The following is a 24,150-nucleotide window of genomic DNA, read 5'->3' on the forward strand; positions in this document are numbered from 1 at the left end:
CCCCCACCATAGGCAGGGATGCCTTCCACCAGACTGGTTTGTTCACAGCCCCAGCCATGACTGCTGTCATCCAAGACCTTAATAAGTATAAATGAACACATCTTCTCAGCAACTTATGAACTGAAGGGAAGTTAGAAATTTCAAAAGCCAGACTTTCCCAGCAAATACAGTTTGCAAAATATTTGTAACTAATGCTTAAACTCAAATCAAAACTACATAGATGATACTTGATTGGGGGGGGGGGGAGATTCCTGCTTTTTCTTATCTTTCAGAAGTGCTAATTTTCAATTAAGTAACCCAGATGACAAAAATATTTTCCATTCCTCAGTTAAACACAGACTAATCAGCATTATGCACTTCTACACAGTAGATTCTCAAGAAAAACAAGAGCTGATTCTGCTCTAAAGCCTGTACATGAAATAAAATACAACATTTTCACCTATAGCAACTGAAGTGATTTAAAAATTATGCATTCCTTAAATCTATAAATACATTGAGGCTCTAAAAAGAAAGAATCTTAAATTTTCTTATCAAAGAAAATGCAATCTTTAAGAGACAAACTAATTTTGGGATGTTTTATATTAAAGGTAAATACTTTAAAATATCACACATATTTAATCATTTCATCCACTGTGTATTAAGAAAAAATGGGAATAAATTTATGTCCCACAGATTTCATCTATTCTTTAGCATATGTATTCAGTAATATCTGTCCTATAAAACATAAGTATAAGCCTCTTAAGAAGTATTTAGTATACAGGTGGATATAGAAGTAGAATCTGAAGGGAGAGTTTTCTGTTTGGTTGGGGTGGTTGATGGTTGGAGTTTTTTTGTGTGTGTCTTTGTTTGTTTTTTAAACTGTTGGAGTAAAAATCTTAATACCTAACATAGGGCAAAAGGAAAAAAAAGTAAGCAGTCAATCACACAAAAACTTACCAACATCCATGGCAGTTTCCATGAAGCTTTTCTGCCTTGAGGCAAATTCAGCCAACAGTTTCTGTTGCCTTTCTCTAGCCTTCTGACGTCTGAGTGAAAGAAGGGGGGAAGAGTTAAAAAAAAAAATATACTATGAGTGAAAAAAATACTTTATAATGTCAGGCTGACTACAGTTACCATCTTAAATAATCACTCAAAATTCAGAATTTCTGTAAATAAAGGAATAATGTCCAAGCCTAAAAAAGGAATTTCTTGCTTTAAAAGTGGAGGTTAAGAAATCAGTGTTATTTTGAGTGTGAAAGATAGGAATAAAATCCTGTCCTAAAACACCCTTCAGAAAACCAAAGGATCTTCTAACAGACTAGGACACAACATTGTGAGAAAAAGAACCCAAGACCTTATTTTTGAAACTTTTTTTCTGTTACACATGGGAAGAATAACAGAGTAGAATATCAACTGTTGTACAAAAACAAGTACTGCTGTGAGCAACCAATGTTTACAAGCTAATAAAAATAATAGCCTACCTCACTCCCTTCTTTATCAAGCCTGATGGCAAGAGAAACAACCACAGATAATTTGTTTTCCAGCTAAAGCTCCTCACAGTGGTTCTTTTTCCCCCACCTCCACCCAAGACACTGGTCACCAACAGCTTTTATACCTGGACTTAAAGAAGCTTGAGATTGCATCCAGATTAAAACCCCTTATCTCTGTGGAACAAAGTTGACTTCACTAACTTTTTCCTCATTGTTTATCACAGCTCTGAATTTACAAATGGAAGACATTAGAGACTTATCCTTGTCTACCCTTCTATTTAAACTGTTTTAGTGGCCTGTACAAGGTTATATGACCAGCTATATAACTCCCCAGATAAACATACACTAGAGTGGATAGAGGAATACTGATGGATGTAAAAAGAGAAAGAAAATAGACACTCATTCTCCTTCATTTGGCAAGAGTTTACATGCAAAATGGAAGAATGCAAGTGGGAAAACCAAACAAAACTCCTATACCACAGCTGCTCACCACATGGAACATGCAAACACCTACAGGCCCCACAGCTGGTGTGTTTATGCAGCACTCCCCAGTGCAGCTTTGGAAGCTCTATCACAGCTACATGTTCTGCACACCAGCATTTCCAATGGATTTCTTCCCCTGCTCAGAGATAATTCAGATAACTAACATGGGATTTAAAAACAGCACTTGGCATCTGATATGCTGATGGGTGAGCCATCTTCAGTCTCCAGCACTGTCTGATTATCAGTGTCCTGGCACAGGAACAGGCATGCACAGGCCCACAGCAGCCTCACATACTGTACTCTCTTATCCTGAGGTGGCCTGTTTATAAGTCAAAGCTTCTAACTTGTTTTCTTAATGCCCCAAATATCTCTGCCCATCTATCTGTTACATTGTACAGTCACCATTTCTCAAAATAACTTCTATTTACAACAACACTAAGATTCATTATACTGAGGATCAGAGCAGGGCATTCATTAGATCTGGTTTTATTTATTTCTCCCTGGAAATTTCTCAATATACACCTTGACTAAAAGCAGAGTGACTGTAAATAGATGCCTTTAATAAGAAGATATAAACAAACTCTGACAGATTCAGTACAGCTCAGTAATTTTCCATGATGGCCCATGGGAGTATGACACTGCAATTGAAAAAATACTGCAAGCAGCTCAAGCTCGCTTCTAGTTCTGTATTTCAGTTTCTATGGCAACAATTCATTGCCTGAGTGATACCAAGTTCATCATTATATGTTGAAGTAACCAAAAAGGGTGATCATTTAACGTGCACAGTCTGCTCGGTCTTCACTGACACAAAACTGGATTTGGGGAGAAAATTAAAACAAAACAATCAAAAAAGTAAAAATTGCAGCCTGACTGCATGAACACCATCAGCCCACGAGTTTAGTCATTTTATTTACCATGCTGTCCACTAATACCATTAAAAATTTGGGAAGAAGATAATAATCACTCAGAACAAAGAACGGAAAACATTTATTTTCATCATTACATTAGCCCCTGACCTTAACTGAAAACTTAAAGTTTCAGGGATCCAACAGATCCCTGAAAATATCACATCCTTCATAGAGGGAAAGGAAACATCTCACTCGTTTTCTATATGAAAAGTTACTTGTTTCATCGATTCCTGTGCTTCTGTACATAAATCTAGCATTATTGAGTACCACAATACTGAAGCAGGCTCTCTGCATTCAGTTTCAATACTGCCAGTGCTCTGGGGGCTCTCAAGACTCATTGTGCCCCAGCCTCAATCTCAAAACTGTCTGAGCTTTTTCCCCAAAACATTTCAGCCCAAGACAGACAACTGGCTTGCAGGTTTTCAGGACACATAATAAGATAATATGAATTTAATTTAAAAAAAAAATAAGAACTACAAAAAAAAATTAAAAACATACTTTTAAAATTGAATGGCTCAGACAAGTAAAAAAGGTAGTATTACCAAACCCAAATATACTAAACAAAGGTCAAAACTAATCATGGTGTGATGTGTGCATGTGAATGAACAGACAATACAAATAAAAATTCTAACTCACCTTAAGGTTAAGCCACAAAAACTAACACAATCTTAATTCTACACCTTTGTATACACGAGCGGTATATGCAGCAACATAAAGGGTCAGCATGTGTATCACACCAAATTATTATGAAAGTTTTCTAATTTAAAGATCTAAAATACAAGGTGCAGATCCCACCCCAGTATCCATGTAAATCATGTATATTTAAAATGGATAAAGAAAACTGTAGAATTAAGACTTATTCCTTTAACATGTAATTAATGCAAAAACCTAGAGACAGATCAATCAATAGATGCACAACACACAATTTCCTACTGCCTCTTTACTTTGTTATTAATGTTACCTTTCTTCTTTATCCAAAGTTTTCTTCTCTGCAGAACTAATCTTTTTTGGTGGGACAGGAGGTGTCACCTTCCTGCATATCTCTTCAATTATACGTTTATTCAATCTGCTCTGTACAGCAGCTTTCAATAAAATTCTTTCTACTGCCGTCATTCCATCACCGTGAGAGTATCTTGGAATTTCTGGGTGGATTAAAACATCCACATCATCCAACCACGGAGGATAGTAAGAGTTTTGTTTTCCTGAGAGTTTGTGATGCAATTTAATCAGCAAGGACAGTATGCTTTCCTTGACTTCTAGAATGGCTGTGGTTAGCTGTGGAGTTGCACCAGGTGCTGACCATTTCATGGACGTTTTGGGCCGAACCACCTGATTTGCCTCACTGGTGTTCCGATTGATGATCTCCTGAAATTTCTTCCTACGTTCTGCGACCAAACTGAACACTTGAGCTGTTCCTGAATTCTTGGGGAAAAAATCATAATGATTAATTTGAAAAAATACAATAAACAACATACATTCACAAAACCTTAGAAAATATTTTAAGCTAGGAGGAAAAGCACAAAACTTAAAGATTCCTCTCCCCTCCCAAAATGTATTGAAAATTAGGACAGCAAAATACTAAGCCTGCATATCATATTTTGATACAAGTCTGTTATATGCAGCTGCATAAAAAGCCAAGTACAAAATGGAAATATCCATACCAAAACAACTAAGTTTTGTCTGTTCTCCAAGTAATATTTCCTTAGTTTTTTTAGAACAGTAATTTCAGTATCTTTACATCACTTAAACGTCTATATTGAAGTCTACAGAGCACTGTTGCACAACATAACTCTTAATGCCACACAGGTGAACACACATCCCCATGGCACTGTCCATTTACTGTGGATTTATCAGCTGAGATCCAGATGCCACATACCCATATTGACAAGCAGAACTTGGTATGATGATTGCAGCTACATTAATGACAGAGCCCATTCAGATCTCTCTATCCTATACTGCTCTTGCTTTCAGTACTAAATTAAGGATACATATGCTGAATCCATAGCAGAAAGACATCTTACTCTCTCCCTCTCAGAAGGCTAGGCAGTTAAGAGAGATCAAATACTTAAGACATTAAATATAAAAATGGGATTCTGACAATTCTCTAATCTACCCTTTATATTTTAACCTATTTCATATCCCCTTCCTACTTTAGATTTTGTCTATTTTTCTGAAATTAACGTGCAAAAAAAAATATGTTGTATTTCCCTACATCTGGCATACAATCCTGACACAGAAATTGTATCAGCTCCTAGCTGTAAATCTTTCAGGATCCCACCATTTACGTATTCATTTTTTTTCAAAACAACAAAAAACCACTACTAATAATTTCAAATGCACTTTCAATGTAAGGTTAAACTTACCTAGATTCAAGAAAGCTAAGACTATTTTACATTATTGAATGTTAGTAATATGTTGGCGAGACAAAGCAGGCCTAAACACAGAGCTCAAGCAGTATGCCATCAATGACATTTTATATTTGATAAAAAGCTTTTATTTCAAAATACGTATTAAAACTGTAAGGTCATTTTGTTGCTTGAAATCTACTACCTAAGATTACCACCAAGAACATGAAAGAAAGCACAAGTTCTTGCAACATGAATTTAAAAGGAATTCAGGAAAATTAGAAGATTCCACTGAATGTTAAGATGAGCACAATTAAAGCCATGTTGCTAGTTAATTGCTTAGGAGAACAAACTGCACACAGATCTACCTCTCTCTGGAGGCTCTTCCGCCTTGAACTCTGGTAGATTGAGGACAAAAAAAGTCGTTAAATATATAATTTGGAAAGAGGTAACATTTGAAATAACTTCTATTTCTGCTATCAGTACACTTAGGAAAAATTACCAAAGGAAAGAGAATATCCCAAGAAATTAATAAAAACGATAACAAAAATCCTAACAAAAAAGCCTAAACAGGCAATACCTTAATCTAATCTAGGGAAAGGACTAGCATTTGTATATACTTACTTGTGACGAAGCCAAACCATCGGAACTCGTACTTGCAGGTGGTTCCCTCTTCACCTCTGGAGCAGTTTCTGGTACTCTTACTCGGACATAGTTAATGAAGTGACGCATGTTAGAAACCAAGTTACTACCTGGAAACCAACTATCATGGCAACGCTCTTGTCCACCTGCAGATTCCTAAAACAATTAAAAAACCCCTAGTATACTTTCTCTTCTGTTTTAAAATAACTTGTGTTGCTTTTATAACTGTATTAGAGGCCATCATCTCTCCATGAGATAGGAACAATATGTTGAACATCATGTAACTCAATGAAGCCAATATATCTCTTAAAAATTATGACTGTGATCCATGAGGACCACAGGGCTGATAAATACGTAAATTTAAATACTTTATTTGAATATAATCAAATACAGCCATAAGTGCTGGCTAGCAGAAGTAGAAGGAGCTATGGAGTATAATCCAAAGCCGTACAATCTAAGATTAATACAAAAAATCAGAACTATACAGAAGTCAATCTCTGAAAAAAAATGTTGCAAATCCTTAGACATAAAAGCAACATTAAATATAAAAAAAATTATGGAAGTCAGATAACATAAGGGAATCTGAAATCACAAAAATGGTTCTTTATATTCAGACTCTCATCAAAAGCAGAGTTAAAATTCTGGCTAATTCACATATTTTAGAAGATACAGACCTTTAGCAATAAAGGTTTCAGTTAAAAATCTAAAAATTAAAATGATTTTTTGACTCAATAATTTAATTTTTTTTTGGTACACAATTTCAAGTACTAATTTAAAGAGTTGTAACCATCTAATCAATCTATGTTGTCAGGCTATTTATATAGAGAAACTGTTGAAAAATGTAACGATACCATATTCTTCTTCACAACAATATGGAGGTTTTGGAGGGGTTTTTATGGTGTTTGTTTGTTGGGTTTTTTGGGGTTTTTTTTTTGTTTGGTCTTGCTTTTTTTGGTTTTGGTTGGGTTTCGGGTTTTTTTGGGGGGAGAGGTGGTTTGTTTTTTTAAGTTGTTCCCTGTATAAGCAAATACAGATATTTTATTCTAACTCCTATGGTAAAATATTTTTTAAAAATAATTAATCATTAGACAATACCTTTATATTCTAATGAAAAATATGGCACTTATTCTTACCTCTTCATCTGATTCTTGTTCTGGAGAATTTTCCAACCCCAGCTCAATCAAATACAAAACCATGCAAAGCACATGCTCTGATAAATTCTGATGATCCATTAATATCTGGGCAGAAAAACATTCACATCTTAGAAGATTAAGGTTTCAATATATCTAAACTTAAAAAAAAGTGTTCTGAATAATACATTTTGGACTCTTCGGGTTTTATATATTTTTTAAGTTGTTTAAAAATTATTCTGAGGTTTAGAAAAAAACTAACCTTTGATCATCTCCAAAAATTCAAAATTTAATTTTACATCTTTCCAGTCAGAAAAAACTTGAAAGTTATTACTAGTTCAAGTTGCGATTTCCTTTAACTCCAAAGTGGCAGGTAAAGCTGCACAGTCACCACTACTGCGAGCCACATGCCTGCCTTCCCTTTTTCATGTGATCCATTACCATAAGGCCTCACAAGGCCCTAGTCCTACAAGCGATGCCTAACTGGGAACCCCAGAGGGTCAATATGAACTTAGTTCACAACAACCTGCACATCATCTTTTTGAGTTACAAATAATAAACAACCTTATCTTTCTTCTAACACAGCTCTTAATGCATTGAGAGGAAGAACCAGTGCTGCTGAAATTAAAAACCAGGACAGTTTTCTCTTGAGAATATTCTGATTTAAAGGAAAGAAAAATGGCAAAAACTTGCAAGTGACCAAAAAGAAGTGTATGAGAAAATATGTTTAAAATTTCATTGTAGACAGGCTACTATAAAAAGTTTCAGAGTGTAGCCTAATAAAGTTTTAGATATGACTTCGTTTTGAATGGGATGAATTTCCTAAGTAGATAAACCCATTAGAAACATCAGAGAGATAAAATCCTTTAAAAAATACGTTGTTTTACAATACCTTTTCTAAAAAATGCTTGAGCAGCTGATTTAATCAATCCCAACCAAATCTCAGATTATAGAAGTTATTTAATTAAAAAGGGGACTCAGTATTCATGGCTAGGCTTCGCGAACGAAGATTTGGGAAGGGCTCTACCCCTTTTTCATGCAAGCGCGTTGGTGGCTAAAAAGGCCAATACGAGAAAGGCAAGTCCGGTTGCAAAAGACACAGCAGAAAGACTCCTTAGATGGTATATTCTGCAAGGTTCGATTCTTTCTGCGTTGTCTTTTCTCCTCAAGAGTGATCCTGCGTGCCTTCTCAAAAGCATCAGCAGCGTTATAAATGGTCTGTCTCCAGGCCTCCCGATTAGAGGCCAGAGTGGACCAGTTATGGTGATCAATATGCCCGAGGCTGAGTTGTTGCTTCAGGGAGTCCTTGTTCTCAGTATTATGTTAATATGAAGAGCACCTGCAGTTGTATCAGTCAGAATCAAAAATCATGCTGACTAACACTTCTGAAAAGTAAACTCATCAAATGTAGTTTACTGTTCTTCTGTAGGAAGTCCCAAAAGTCAAGAGATACAATAAAGGCTGTCACAAATTGGCAAAATTTCACAAATACACCAGACATCATTTAAGCCAACCCCACAGGATAAATCATTATGCATTTTCTACCATTCATAAATCTGGTGGAAAAGTATTTGGCATTTCAGCTAAAACAGCAACCCAGAAATGTTAAGATTCTCAAGAAAAAAGTCTTGAAGGTTCTTAATGGAATAAGAAAAAAAGCAGCCAAAAAAGAACCAATGAGCAAGACAGTAAAAGATAATGCATTCCTTCCCTACATTCTCCATTTTTGTTCCATATCAAAATATTACTTCATCTTGTACATAATCCCAAGCTCTTCTTTCCTTCAGCAGCATTTCTGTATTACAACAGTTATTTTCTATTCAACAGAGCTTAACAGGGAAGCAAAACAGTTTTAGGGAAGCTGAAAGCACTTAAAAGCGCACAAAAGGAAAGTCTGCCCAGCAAAGGCACTACTCAATCAAAGCGCTTTCTACAGTCCCTCGTCTGGCTCTGCAGCACTTCCTAAGTACAGAGACAGATTCCAAGTCCCATTTTCTGATGAATGGACTCTTCAAAAAGGATGCACTTCTCTTAAAGACAGCAGCCAACTATCGATGACAAAACCAAACACAACTGAAGGACATCAATTAGCCCTAAAAAACAAGTGCTATAACATTATCAAAAGCCAGAATGTGCCCAGGCAGTGATGTTAGAACCATTTGCAGTTATAAGTCCTATTTGCTCTTGAGGATATAAACCACCAAGGTTGCATATATTTGAACAAGATGCTGAGGCCTTAAAACTCTGCAACGGGAGCCAAAGGAACATCACTCATGCCACTGTGCTCCTTGGGACCATCAAGGAAGAACAATTTGAATCACAACTCTGATGGTTAAGACAATGTTCCTCAAAGTAGAGGAGGACTGTTCATCCACTTGGGTACCTGACTTAGTGTGTGCATATATGAATTAATCATTCATGAAATAATGGAAGTGGAAGGAAAAAAATCTCATACTGGACATAGCAAATAAACAAAAAATTGAACCTGACTACTCTAAATAGACTTTAAAAATCACGTTTCTAAGGACTTTTCTAAAAAATGTGGAAGTAAAACACCGGACTTAAAGAGAATCATGATTGTACCTTGTAAAGAAGTGTGAAGAGCACGATGTGCAGGGTTTTACAGTGCAAAAGCTTTATGAGACCTTTGTAACTTGGGTGTAGTGGTGTTCTCTTCTTGTACGGAGGCCATGGGTTTCCAGGGAATTTACCACTTTGCTTTAAACTGTTGAAACAAATGTTAAACGTTGAAAATGTTTCTATATGTGCAATATTGCAAATCTACACTGCAATAATGTAGACAACTGCCACTGCTACACTAATTATCCTGCATTCTTATTGTTTAGACTGACTTTATAATGATAAGCATTTCTAAGCCATTTAATATATTTAAGTAGCATTCCAAAAAGATCAAACTCACTCCAGTGTCATTTTTCTGTGGATTACCACTGATGTAAATGACCTTTATTTATAAAGTTAAATGATTTTTTAGCTACTGCTAGGAATTTACGCATTCCATTTTCATTCTAAGAGGCACACAGAGGAGAGAGAAAACTTCACTGCACCCAAAACCACATTGGTCATCTAACAAAGAAAACTCACACGTGGAGGAATGGGTTACAGGCTATACCAGGAAACGCTACCCATAATTAGCTACAATTGACAGTATCAGTACTATCATATCTGTGAATTTAAAAATTAAATTTTAAGTTCAATATGGACCGATACTTCTAATAAGTGGAATCCAGTGCAATAGACAATGCAATTATTTAGTAGAATACTACCTCACTCACCACAGGGGCAGAGGATTATTTCATTACATTTATTATAAAGGATTTTTAATTTTGATTTTTACTCCCAATAAAAGACAAATCAGCTGAAATACGAATCTATAAGAGTACACAGTTGTAAGGGACAGAATGTTAAGGAACAGAATTAAGACCATATCATCTTGCTTGTTAGAATTGAAAGAGTTTCACCAGTGTTTTTTCCTGTACATCAGAATTTAATTCACCTATGGTTTCTGTCATGAGAGAATACACAGGAAAAAAACATATTGTCTTCAATATAATTTCAAAACAATTTCAAAACACAGGACACTGTAATATTGCGCTTCATGTACCTAAGTGTAAAATAAATAAAAATAGATAATGCTGCTTTAAATAATTTGTAACTGATTTTTAAACACTAGCTTTGATTAAGTATTTTAGCTGTGACAACATTCACTACTTTCTCTGTGGCACTTCAGATATATTTTTAAATATTTATGGAAGACTAACAGACTAAAATAACTAAAATCCTGATACTGCTTGGAAATTTGTGGACTATTTTCTCCAGGACAAATCTGGGGGGCCTGAAAACATTGACAAAATGATTAGCATTACCAGACAGTGAAAACAAAAAATTTGTGCAATGAGCAACGATATGGTGTTACACTTCTAAAAATGATCCAACTTACAATGCTGTATATCTGTCCATTGCAGACTGCACATCTCTACGGTAAACTGTTCGAAGTATTACCATGACAGGGTCAAACTCCTTGTCCCAAACTTCAGCTGTTATTTAAAAGAAATTATGCGTTAACATTCTCTTTAAAGACCTTACATTTTATATTAAGAGTCTCTTCTTATCTAGCTTTAATTATGTGATTTTCTATTATATAATTATTTCAGCAAACTACAGCAATTTTTAATAACTCTAGTAGTACTTACTATATTAATAATTACCACTATCAAGACAGAAAAATATTTCTTGTGAAATTTTGATTTGTTTCAAAACAAAAAAAACACTCTATTTAAAGGCAATAGTTCTTTTCTATTAACAAGTTCCCCAAAACAACTCTCAAAACACTTTTTCTGTGTACATCTTGTTCTGCTCTTTTTCATTTCCAAGTACATGTAAGAAAAAGTTTAAATTATTTTTCACTTGGTACATGATAAGCACAAGCCCTCTTGAAAATCAGAAGTACAGACTGCAGAGCAGTTAGCAGGTAGATGATATTTTACCATTAAGTGTAGTGAACCAAGTGACCTCAAAACCACAATTTTTTGTTCAGTCTTGAAAATGTTAAAGTTTCGTATCAAATGATATCTGTGATCAATCCTTTACAAATATGCTTTTGTAACTAATAGCTATGCATTATTTTGGCATTAAAATCTAGGTTACATCTGTTTAATTTAGTAGCTCGAAAGTAACATCAGGAGTGGCTTTTCAGAGCAATCACAGAAAATTGATCAGGGCCAACACAGAACAGTCTATAAAGAGATCCCATTTAACTGCCTTTTTTTTCTATTTACAAATTATTAACAAACAAAACTAGGTTTCCAACCTAGAGTCAAAAAAAGATGTTCAATCAATGAATTGTTTTGAAGTGTTTAGCTCTCATAACACAGCAATATGAAGGCAAGATTCAATGACCCCAAAAGGAGGAAGAAACCGAGCGGACACAGAATTTTAGCTCCACCAGCAGGAATAACATAACACAAGTGCTTACAACATTCTTCCAACTTTTCACAGGAAAAAATAATCAGCTTTGCCACACTTCTGAGATTAATTTTTCCCAGGCAGGAAGACAAGTGGCCTGTACTCCTGTATAATGGTCTATACTCAATATATTAACCCCTGCTAAGATTACAGCTCTACAGATATCCTCATACGCTGCTGAGAGAGAACACTTAGCATAGTTGCCATTACATATGAAATATGATCAAATTTAGGTTGCGAAACATCCATTTTTTTCTGGACAGAGTTAACTACTGCAGTCTGAAATACAGACTAAGTTTGTGTGGGCTGCTAACGCACAACGAGAAGAAAGGACTCAGTGAGGGAGCCATATAGGGAACATTGGAAATGCACACACAACTAATCATCAGCACACAAATCTACAGAGAATCGGAAGAACATGTTTTTGGAATTTGGTTTGTTCTGTTTGGTTGGTTGGTTTTGAGTTTTTTTACTGATAGTTGATGGAAGCAAAATCTAGGGATCTGTGAATATAAAGTAGATTTCACCCCCCCAAAATTAGGGAAACAAGGGATTAGAGGATTAGAGGGAATGGATCTACACATGACTTGCTTTAACTGTGACAGGCCACAAACTACGATTCTTAAAAGCCAAGGTTTTGTGAACCTATGTAGTCTTATGGAGAATATGAACACTTAAAAGAAAATAGTAAAGAAAACCATGCCAGCTTTTATTCCTGCAGAAGCTTTTTTGATTTTTTTTTTTTATTACCCTAAGAAGGAGCTATTCTGTATAGTGTTACAAATTACTTCAGTGTTTACTGCTATAAATGAGATACTTAACACAGTTCTCCTCTGGAATAAATTGTTTACCTAAAGTTAAAAATATCCAAACACAAAACAACACCCAAATACTGTAATCTAGCATTAGATTCCCTAAATATAAAGTTTTATAATTAAAAATACCACAATCCATTTTTTCCTTCACACTCCGTTATGAAAAATACCAGCATTTCACAAGCTCCAGAAATGGAATATGACATAAAGAAATGCAGTTTACATAACATTAAAACAAAGTTACTTTAAATACATGGTGTTAAGCTGCCTAATTTCACATCAAGGAACCAGGATGAATCAATTCTCAAAACTCTGGTTTCTCAAAATTACTTCACTGGTTGTTAATTTGTATAAAAGATCTTTACTGACTAGTCTCACAATATAAAAGCTGGCAAAAAAGTTAGTACAGTACTAGTTCCTACATCAACTCCTTTGTCCGCCCCCCTCCTCGCCCTGCCAAAAAAAAAAAATCCACAAAAGATTACAAACCAAATGATTTCAAAATTGTGAAACCTCAACCTTTCCAGTTTTCAAGGGAGGTACGCAGAGGAGGAAGGAGTTAAACCTTCTTCAGCTTTGCCATTAGCTGAAGCACAACCAGAGCACATGGAGCATTTCAGATGTGAAATGCAGTATTTCAGCCCTACAGGCTTATCTGCTCAGTGACAGGAAACAGTAATGGAACGCTAAGTTCTTAAATTCTTTCGCTCCTTTGATATACCAATGCTGTGTTGAGTCCAATTTAGATGACAAGCTGGTCAGGACAAGACACTTGTCATTTTTGCACTGTATGCATTGTAGAATTATAGAACAGTATTCTATAACCAGCTTAGCCTGAATTTTGTTCTAGACCCTCACTACTGACTGTCGAAAATGTTACAGGATACTCGTATTGTTAAGCAAAATAAAATAAAGAATCATGGTATCTTTAATAATCAAAATGTGAAGAAATTCAAAGAAAGTATCTTTGCAACTGACATCTCAGTGGTGCTAACAGTTCTAAACTACTGAAGATCAGATTTTTTTAAATCATATGAATGACTAAGTACGCAGATCAGTAAAATAAAATAATTCTTCAGTTCTCCATTTTCCCTTGTTTTCTGAGGATATATATTTTGTTTTCAGCCTAGATCAAAATGAATTTATTGAAAACTATTGACGGTCTTTAGCAATGCTCTTAAATTTAAGCAATAGACAATAATGAAAAAGTCAAACAAGTTTTGTGGGGTTTTAGTCGTGGTAGTGGGTTTGGCTTTTTTGTGGGGAGGATGAGGTGGGGTTTTTAACATCGTTTGGTAGGTTGGGTTTGGGTTATTTTTAAGGAAAAAAAACCCACAACAACAAAGCCAAACAAACACTGATTAGGCATCTTATCCCTGAGTATGTTGCAAGGGAACACAGATTACCATACCTTTAGGTGTATACATTCCTTGTTGCATGGAACCTCCAGGTTCAAAAACAGGAGCTTTAAAGTCAGCAACAGCTGACAGGACTGATTCAAAGCTTAAACTTCCTGGAATAATACCACTTTTGGGATTGGGGTTTTCTGGAATGTAATGTCTGTGTTAAGGAAAGCAAAATTAACTTAATTGCAGGCCACAGCCATTTTACTCCTCTCTTGACATTTTCAGTCACTCATTTCACACCATGTTTCAGCAGTGCTCTGTGCTTACCACAAGAGGTCTGTATGCTCCAGCTGCTAGGAACCATAACTATGACTGAAGAGAAGCAAAGCCTCCTAGCTAGGACAGTAAACTTTTTAAAGTAAGACAATTGCTACATGCTTGGCTCAAGAAATTAGGTACTTAATGAGAAATAAAACCCACTATCTTTAGTGTATATAAAGTTTTTGCACTTGCCTTTATTTACAAACGTTTTGTCTCTCTTCATAGGAAGAATATTTTGCATTTACAGCTAAGTGCAGAAAAAGCAAGTAAATAGCTCAGGATCCATGAACACAATAAGTAATTCTGCATCTTGGATTGGAGAGTTCTCATTTTTGGTAGCAATACTTAACTGACCTACTGACATTACTCCAAAACACAAGTAGCACTTACAAATGAGTAAACTTCTGCTTAGTGAAAAGGGATTGCTTATATAATGATTCACTTATTTTACATAGTTAAGTGATTCACTTAAGTGAACCATTCTAAGTGATTGCTTATTTTACACATCTTTGAGTTACTAGGTCATATCATAACAATTAATAATTCTTATTACAGATTTGTAACTCTCGATCTCCTCCTTTCCTATCTTTATATTCCTAGTATTTTTGCTCAGTGCCTATCCTTGGATTGCAAGCTCTTTTATGCAATTATGACAAGCTATTTAATTTGCCTACAGAACCTAAGACACTAATAGCAGTAAAACCTGCACATCTGTAATGAGCTGTCTGGGAACACGAACTGTATCCCTGTGCAGGAAGAGTTCCTAGAGTTTGCTACTCTTTCTCCCAGAACACATGTACTTCACTCCAATGTCAAAGCAACATGCAGGATTGCTATTATTTGCATTTTCGGCTACTGATAACAAAAGCAAATATAGTGTAGACTGGCTGCTTTTTATACTGGCATAAAAATAGCAATATTGAAAGGCTCAAACCTAGATAAAGGTGACGTTTGGCTAAACTTTCTACAAGGTCGTTGGAAAACAGACTTCTTATCTCACACCTAAAAGACTTCTGCAGTGTTAAAAAACATAATAAAAACAGCATTACAGCATTTTGTATCAAAACTAATTTAAACTGTTAAAAAGTATAGCATATTTTGTAAGAAAAAAAAAATGGAGCAAATGCCTTTGCTAACAAGTATGTGCTAACACACCTTTACACAATTTGTTTTAATTACGTAAGCTAAAAACATGCTGTTTAAGCTCCAAAATCCTATTACTATTCAGGCACCTGTCATTCTCATTCATGCACATTAGTTAATGTATTCCAAGGATATGAGATCCAATAATGAACTGTGTGTCCTGTCATTCATACAGAGTTGGGCTACCATCTCTGCTCTGAGGATCTCATCATCTGTCATTCCTAGAACAATAAAATTTAAAAAGACATTAAAATAGCACAATTTTAAAATACACATTGTTTTCATTTGACATTAAAAGCACGTCAAACTTGATACAAACTAATATTAAGTAATCATACAGTGCTATAAAAATACAGGATAAAAAGGGGGGAGCGCAAATGTTATGAAAGACAATCTTAGTCAGAAAAGACAGGTACAAATTAAAACTGCTGTCTTTCTGGAAAAGATAGAGAATCTTCATGTGATCACCTATACAAATCACTCACTTCCATTAAAGCCGTTTTCTCCGTTATATTATATCTATTTCTAATCCATAAGGGATTAAAATTAAATAACTGGCAAAGAAGAAACTAAGTGTTGAATGCTCTAAGTTACTATATGGTTGATCAGCTTTAAGGCAGCTACTAAGTGTTGCATATAAATGAACATGTTTTAATGTTATTTACATACAAGTATTCCTAAAGCAGTGATTCTTACCTAAATGTAAACGAAGACTTAACAGAAGGACCAAAAATGTTAAGGCTCCTTCCAGCATGGACCTTTCGTGCTCTGAGTCAAGAACTGTATTTTGATGCTGTGATGCCATCGTTAATAGATCTACCACCTTAAATCTACACAGCAAACAGTAAAGTCAGAAACATCATTCTCCAAAAACACGAATGTGAAATGTAATACAAACTCAGGAAAGCATTCACCACAACCTAAATGAATACAAAGTGAAATACATGCAAACAAACCAAATGAAAACCTTCTTTTTAAATTTAGATTTTTATTTATCTATGGAATGTGCTATAATGATATTTACTCCTTATGAAAACACCTTACATTTATGAAGATACAAAAGTTAATGAAAATTAATGTTTTCAAACTGATTTTTCCTCCCCCCCTGAAAAGCAGACCTCTTTTCTGTGTCTCTTACTATTGCAGCTCTATTTATCTACTTCTTCAGGCTGGAATATCCTAGCATATATTAAAAACCCTAAAGATGCTCAGAAAACAAAAGTCTGAAGCTTCATTACTGCACTGTAAATCAAAAGCCAATCCTGTTTAAAATCAAGAGATACTTCTTTCAGTAGAGCCCTTAGATAAGTGTTCATTTTGGCTAGGTAGAGTTGTACCACTGAAGATGTGTATCAGACATGCCATTTTTCTATCACATTGTATAAATTAGTCAACAGCTAGCACAACATTGAACAAGACCATTCTCCTTTTAAACTTACCTTTCAAAAACAGATGAAATAAAATAATCTGGGTCCAGTCTAGAGGCACAGACCTGTAGAAAGAGAATAAATTAATTTTATTCCATTCATTTAATTCAATAGTTTGTCAGTAAACAGCATTAGTTTGGCTTCTCAGAAAACATAACTTACTTGCAGCAAGTAAATATCAGGATCAATCATGGAATTGCAGAAATGGGACTGCACGTAAGTCATGGCCTGTCCTTTAATTTGAAGACCATTCCTAACCCACATGTTGCTGTGAATTTCAGAAAGACTTGCCTGTTCAGGGAAAATAAAATGAAAAATTATAAATATATCAGGGATATTCAGCTATTCAATTCAATGTTAGCAGATCACCAATATATGATTACAGAAACATAAAAAGCATAGAAAGGTTTGGGTTGGAAAGGATGTTGGAGATCATTTAGTTCCAACCTCACTGCCACGGGCAGGGACATCTTCCACTAGGACCAAGTTGCTCAAAGCCCCATCCAACCTGACCTTGAACACTTCCCAGGGATAGGGCAGCCACAGCTTCTATGGGCAACCTGTTCTAGTGCCTCATCACCTCACAGTAAAGAATGTCTTTTTGATACCTAATCTAAACTACTCTCCTTCAGTTTAAAGCTGTTGGCCCTTGTCCTGTCACTACATGTCCTTGTGAAAAGTCTCTCTGCAGCTTCCTCGTAGAATCATAAAATAGTTTGGGCTGGAAGTGACCTTTAAACGTGATCTAGTCAAAACCCCCTGCAACGATCAGGGACATCTGACAAATACCACACTTTAATATGAGAGCACATTTCAGACAACAAAAGTAATCAAAGCCAAATGAAGTGATTTATACATGAGAAGTACTCAAAAAATGAAGATACTGTAATTAAAGAGGTTAGATCTAAAAGCAGTGATTAAAAATACTGCTCACTGCCACTTACATACAAATCAATCCAAATTTGTAAATAAAAATAAATATTGCAGGGTGCATCCATTCTTGAACTCAGTCTGAGCTTAAAATTAGAAATTTTCATATTCGTGTTTCTTTTCAACTTGCATTCCATTCTATTCACATAACAGTTCTATGTTTTCAAAGGGTTGGTTCTTCCTACCCTCTTGGAAGTGCTATAGTGAATATTATTATATACCTCTCAAGAGTATGATAACTAATGCCACATATTTAATTTTGGTAATATGAAGGAGAAAAAAAAAGTTTCTCTTATACTCAATATTTTCTAGTTATTATTGTCACATATAGTTATTTTGACATTCCACAATTAAGACATGCTTCCCTTTGCTAAATACTTCTGAATATACTTAAATGACTAGGGTTAAACAAATCAGACAGCAACTATTTTTTCTGTGTGTATTTCTACATCTGCAAAGTCAGAAGTCTGTCCATACCTGAATCTGAAGCGGGTGAATCATTAGTTTCATCAGCATCTCCTGATCTGGCAAGATAGTATCCAGATCTAGTTCTTGGCATTTGACAGCCTAGAAACAAAAGCAAGCACACACTGTACTGAATGATCACATCTGACAGGGAACTTCCATCTGTGTGACTACAACATGTGCTTACCTTACTTAAAAACATGGCAAAGTAACGGTGCAATGGCAAATGGAAAGTAACTTGGTTAGGAGCTGGCTGAAAGTAAAAGAAAGGTATTTTAATATAATATATTGAAAAAACCAAACCTACAAATGTCTTTGTCACAACCACCAAGGACAGTATCTTAGCATGTCTTCATGTGATGGACTTTCCACTATTACTTCATTACCCTGCCTTTCTGACTAGTCAAGTTCCCCTTAGACAGCTGTAGTTTCTCTCTAAGTCCCCAGTAGCCAATGGCACTCTGAGGTGTTTGAGAGTATTGCCTGATAACTGGCAAAGCTGCTCCCACTACCACAGCACAACAGGACTTCTCTTTTGCCATTGCTTCAGCCCTTCATTCAGCACAACAGTAGTGTATCAATAGCACCCCTTTTAAAACTCACACAGCTTAAGATTGCACCAGCAAATCTAAGTCACCAAGACTCTACAAATAAAGGATCTTAGGATATAACATTGCAACTATTAAGTACAAACTCTAATTTCAGCAAGGCAATCCTTTTTTGATTACTACTTTGAGCAAAGACTTAATTTAAGGGGAGAGTAGGGGGCAGGAAGTGTATCACCATTGAAATTTAATCAGATTTTCACAGTACTTTGCTTAAATTCTCTTAGGATATTTACCTCATCTACAAAGTTGATAGCATCAAACCAGTCCTGAAGCGCTTCAAGGCAGTATCTGACAACATTCCGTGTGTATTCCTGTGTTTCCTGCAGTTAAGAGAAACCAGCACACTACATGAGCCAAAACAGCTTTAAGTATCATTGTTTTCCTACTACAAATACACATGATTATTTCAAGAATATTTTTACAGAAACATTAAGGTTGGGAAAGATCTCCAAGATCACTGAGTCCAACACAAAATGCTACAATACCACAATACTGCATAGATTTTACCAGTAAGCAAAACCTGTTATGACTGTATGATGTAACTCTATAACAATGCCATAAAACTACATTATATTTCAGGTTAAATCATTTATTTCAAGACTAGAGCTGTACATTGGCTTCCAAGAGAGAAGTAGCAATGTGCAAAAAGGGAAGGCAGAAGGGGACCTAAACCAAATTGCTCTGTGATCAGCAGAACTTGCAAAGTTTCATTTAACAGATTTTTCCTTTAATCTTCCCTTCCCCCTAAACACAGACTTCAGACTTGCCTCACGCTCTCAGGGTATCTATGACACGCTTCTTATGCAAAAGCCAGCAGTGCTTAGGTCAGCCAGAAGCTGTGCAAATGCTGACTGGCTCAGTCAGACACCTTTTCTCATCAGGAAATACAGCAGCCATGCTCCCATCCTGTTGCTCCACCCTCTATAGGGGGGCCAGGCTCTGCAGGCTTTCCCTATCCTGTGAGATATGAGCTGTAATCTCTTCCCATCCATCAGGTTTCACTAAATACGTACAACAATTAAGCTATGAAATTTCTAGAACATTTTCAGATTTTTTGAGAACAACCAAAGATTCAAACGTGGCTGAGGACATGACTGACAAGACAACAGGTGGAGCAAGGAATCTTACAGGTCTTAAAATAAGGCAGACCATCCTATCCCAAAGCAAAAAGGAAAGGAATACTTCAAAAAGCCAGAAGTTGTAATTCAGTTTTCAAGAGCTAATGTAGACTCAAATTGATACATTCATATTGCATCAGTATAAATTACAACACAGAAAGGCCTGGTTTTAACTTTTAAAATCACATGGTATGCTTGGGCACATTTTTTTACTGCACAGTTCAATTCAAGTATTACTGTCTCATGGACACTATTAAGCATCTCAATAAGCTAATTTCAAATATAAGTATTTTTTTCATAGAAAAACAGTAAAAAGTGGGGTTTATATGTTAATTATCCCTAAAAGCTGATGGGTTCAATTTTTGCTATAACTTACAGTCGAGCAAATAGCAACAAGTTTTGCTCTAGTTTGGAGACAATAAGATGTCAAAATTTAAGAGGCTTTCACCTCAGACTGACAGTAAAACTACACAAACCCATAAATTACTCCATCCCTCATTATAAGGAACTGTGTGTTTGCAGACACAATCAACATTATAATCACATTAGAACAACTTTTGTATCTCCTTTCCCACTGAACAAAGGTAGAATGACTCAGAGACATGTTATCAAGTTCTCCATCAGATCAAAGTTATTCCATATGTACAGTCATATGGAATGACTTGTACACATCCTGAACTTGTAGTCCCAGTACTGGAGACAATAAATTAGGTACAAGCATGAATTATACACAGAATCCAAGCTGACTGAAGTTTTATGTTATCTGATAGACAAAGACAGCATAATCCAAGTCTTCTCAAACACAAAACAGATAGACTTTTCAAGTTTGAGAATTCTAGAATAAGTCATGAATAAAACCAAGAATTATGACAAAGAAACATTAGCCTTACCCTGACTTTGCAGTGTGACAGAAGACCCCACATTGGCTGGGCACAGGCTTCCAGCTCAGCAGCAAAGGCAGCATAGTATGTCTGCGATTCAAACTCCACATGCTCATTTAATTCTCGTTTATTTAAATTCATACCTTCAAAGATTTAAGCAGAGTTATACAACCCAATATTTAACTAGGGCTAAATAGAATGAAGTATTTTTAGTGTTATGCATTTACACACCAATAAAGATAAAAAAACCTCCACAAAGTGTAAGAATCTATTTTATCTAGCAGCAGAATAATTGATAAAACATGAGAACAAGCAATTAAGTTTGTACAGAAATAAACCAGAAAAGAACATTAGCTCTAAACCAGCTAATAACTGCAGTCCTTACTGTTCAGGTGACACTGACTTTGAACGTCACTTAGTCAATGAGAACATTTGGATGCTGGTCCTCAGAACATTTATCAGTATTGAGAAGCTCACCATTTTGAAATATTTCTTTTAAATAATAAAAAAAATTCTCCATTGTAACGCTTAAAAAAATCCCGATTTGTCAAATTAATTTACCCAGTACTTAAATTTAGAACTTGACCAATAAAACACTTCTAGTACAAGTTATGATCTGTACTTCAAATACAACCTCAGAATTCTTGCACCAATCTCAGTCAACTAAGTGTGATGCAAGTGTCTTGTGTGTAGTTGAAGAGCAAAGATCCATCAGATAATTTTTTTTAATCTACCTGTTTTCTAGAATATACTGTTCTTTTCCAGAAATACAAACTTATGAGAATACTAATAAATTAAATATTTACATACAGCATTGTAAGGATTTTGCTACTGTGAACATTAAGCTGTCTTAACATCCTTGTATTAGTACTGATTATAAGTGTCACATACCTTGAAAAAATGATACAAAATTCATCCATGTTACCAAAAGACCATGATCTTCCAAAAATTTCTTTGCCACACTTTGGTGTGAAAGTATGTTTATAAAATCACTAACCAGGGGCCAGTAGGTATTATTCTTCAGTAGTGCTTCCCCACAATTCACCACAACATGTAAACTATTTTCTTCATCTAGGTTAAAAAAGAAAAAAAAAGCAAAAGGAGAAGAAAAAGTTATTTTTTTCCTTCTTGTTGTAATTTATAAATAAAGTAATAAAATAATGTAAAAATAACAATTAGTATGTACTGTAATGCTGTGGTCAGACACACACAAAGAAAATTGCAGAAAAGAACAGCTCTTTTGTGGTACCTGAAGCTGTTTTTTCATCATGGACTCACCAACATAGATCCCACTCACTAGAAACCACTCATAATTTGAACACTATTGCAACCATTGATAAGCACTGCGTTAGTAAAACCATCACAGTTATGCCTCTTTGAATACTCTCAGGAAGTATAAAAAGACCAAACAATACAATTCCTACTACCAACACCTGAAATCTATTTTGAATTTGACATACTCCCAGTGAGCAAGCTACCTTACGGCATTCAAAAAGAAATCTGGTGATCAAAACCTACGCTGGCACAGTGATTCTGAGGAAAGCAAAGAAAAGCATTTCCACTCTGAATTTGGGACACAGTTTTTATGCAGCCTGCCCAAGACTAGGGAAAGAGAAGGTTGCATCAGATGACCTGCCTTTGGATGGCTCTATTCCAGTAAAAATGCACTGAAGGACTCCTGTGATTACCCTTTACACCGGGAAAGGTTTGTAAGCAGCACAACCACAGCCAAAAAGAAATACTGTTATTGTGAGACTCCAGTCTCTGGTTGATGAGGTCCCTCTGTATGTAGAGTGGTTCCCTTTGGCCTGTCCACGAGCAGGGTAACACCTCTGCCTGAATCTGCTCAAGGACTTTTTGCAAAGAGTTACAGGTCAGTTACATGTTGCTGATTCTCTGTCCTAGTATAGATTAGGCAAATCCAAAATTACTTCAAAAGGACAGCAGCATTGCTTCTTATTCAGAGCACTCTAGAAGCCAGGGTTAATGTCATTTAAAGAGGTTGGTTTTTCAAAGGGTGAACCATCACCAATACTTTTTCCTTGGGGGTATAAATTCTTCTCCCATGAAAAGTTCATTAGGAGGAATGTGCTGATAGAGAGGAAAAAAGTCTCTAAGAACATAGGGACATAAATCCTCCTAGAGAGCCAGTTTTATCATCTGCATCCATATTTCTCCTCCTCATCCTTTCACACCACGTGTGAGAGAGGTAAGGCGAACTATTAACACTTAGTAGTACACACTAGTAAACCTAGTAACACAAAGTTGGTATCAACACAACTCTTAGGTTAACTCTGTTTCACGAAAACAGTTTATCACAGCATCCACTAATACCCTCAGTGAACTGTATGTGAACAGTGTCAGCTGTTCAAAAACAATTAGGATCTGTAAGCAATGCAAACGAAACATGCCACAGCAGATACAATTCCTGCTCCACTCTCTCCTTGCTCCTCTCCAACATGCTTTTCCATCTATCCATTGGCTGGATTTGTAAACTTTGTCTCATTCAGATACTAAACAACCTATTGTTTGCAGTAGCTGCACAAAGAGAAGTCTTCTCAATTTATCTAACCAGCACAGACTTTTAAAAGACTTCTCACTATTTCCAGCATCCTAAGTGATAATTTGAAATATACACAAGATACAAGCCCACAGAATTGCAAAGGAAGGCCACTGAGAATATGAGAGGGAAAAACCCCAATAAAGTATTTTATGATTTTTTTCTGTCAATGTACAGTATGCCCAAGCCCTCATACATGAAGCAGTGAGGAAGAAATGTGGAAACACTGAAAAGCACCAGACACATCCCAGTGGTGGACTTGGCAGTATTAGGTTTACTGTTGGACTCAATGACCAACCTAAAAGATTCTATAATTCTGTGATGGTATCTTAGCTAAGAGAAATCACTGGTGCTGGGAAAAGGAAACAATGGGGTAGTTGCTCCAGGGCAAAGTCTTTTTTCACACATCTATCACAAATATATCTGATGTTATTTAACTTACCAGCCTCAGTTTACACCATTAATTACCAGGAAGCTTCTTCAGAGAATGCCTAATCACAGCCACAGCCTTTTTGGCTGCAATTCTGATCCATTACAGAACATAACCAACACCACCATCCCATACTGACCAACAAG

The 24,150-nt window shown here is 35.7% G+C and overlaps 1 protein-coding gene across 8 annotated transcripts in view; it reads right to left on the reverse strand.

Moving 5' to 3' along the window:
* The window catches only part of UBR3 (ubiquitin protein ligase E3 component n-recognin 3), a 106,314-nt gene that overhangs the window by 52,224 nt on the left and 29,940 nt on the right, over positions 1-24,150 (reverse strand). For 6 of the 8 annotated variants that reach the window (XM_027678599.1, XM_027678595.1, XM_027678594.1 and 3 more), the window contains 17 exons: positions 21,906-22,085; positions 21,024-21,157; positions 19,249-19,335; positions 18,595-18,660; positions 18,420-18,509; positions 17,175-17,303; positions 17,025-17,077; positions 16,282-16,415; positions 15,721-15,806; positions 14,187-14,328; positions 10,936-11,032; positions 9,561-9,702; positions 6,981-7,085; positions 5,830-6,003; positions 5,574-5,603; positions 3,822-4,282; positions 937-1,025 (listed from right to left, as the gene is read on the reverse strand). In XM_027678599.1, the coding sequence (XP_027534400.1) occupies positions 937-1,025; positions 3,822-4,282; positions 5,574-5,603; positions 5,830-6,003; positions 6,981-7,085; positions 9,561-9,702; positions 10,936-11,032; positions 14,187-14,328; positions 15,721-15,806; positions 16,282-16,415; positions 17,025-17,077; positions 17,175-17,303; positions 18,420-18,509; positions 18,595-18,660; positions 19,249-19,335; positions 21,024-21,157; positions 21,906-22,085 (2,199 nt within the window). The remainder of the gene's footprint in view (positions 1-936; positions 1,026-3,821; positions 4,283-5,573; positions 5,604-5,829; positions 6,004-6,980; positions 7,086-9,560; positions 9,703-10,935; positions 11,033-14,186; positions 14,329-15,720; positions 15,807-16,281; positions 16,416-17,024; positions 17,078-17,174; positions 17,304-18,419; positions 18,510-18,594; positions 18,661-19,248; positions 19,336-21,023; positions 21,158-21,905; positions 22,086-24,150) is intronic. The other 2 variants (XM_027678598.1, XM_027678596.1) reach the window with 1 other exon arrangement.

Source organism: Neopelma chrysocephalum, unplaced genomic scaffold (assembly GCF_003984885.1).
Source record: "Neopelma chrysocephalum unplaced genomic scaffold, ASM398488v2 Primary Assembly neopelma1_44, whole genome shotgun sequence".
Taxonomy (NCBI): Eukaryota; Metazoa; Chordata; class Aves; order Passeriformes; family Pipridae; genus Neopelma; species Neopelma chrysocephalum.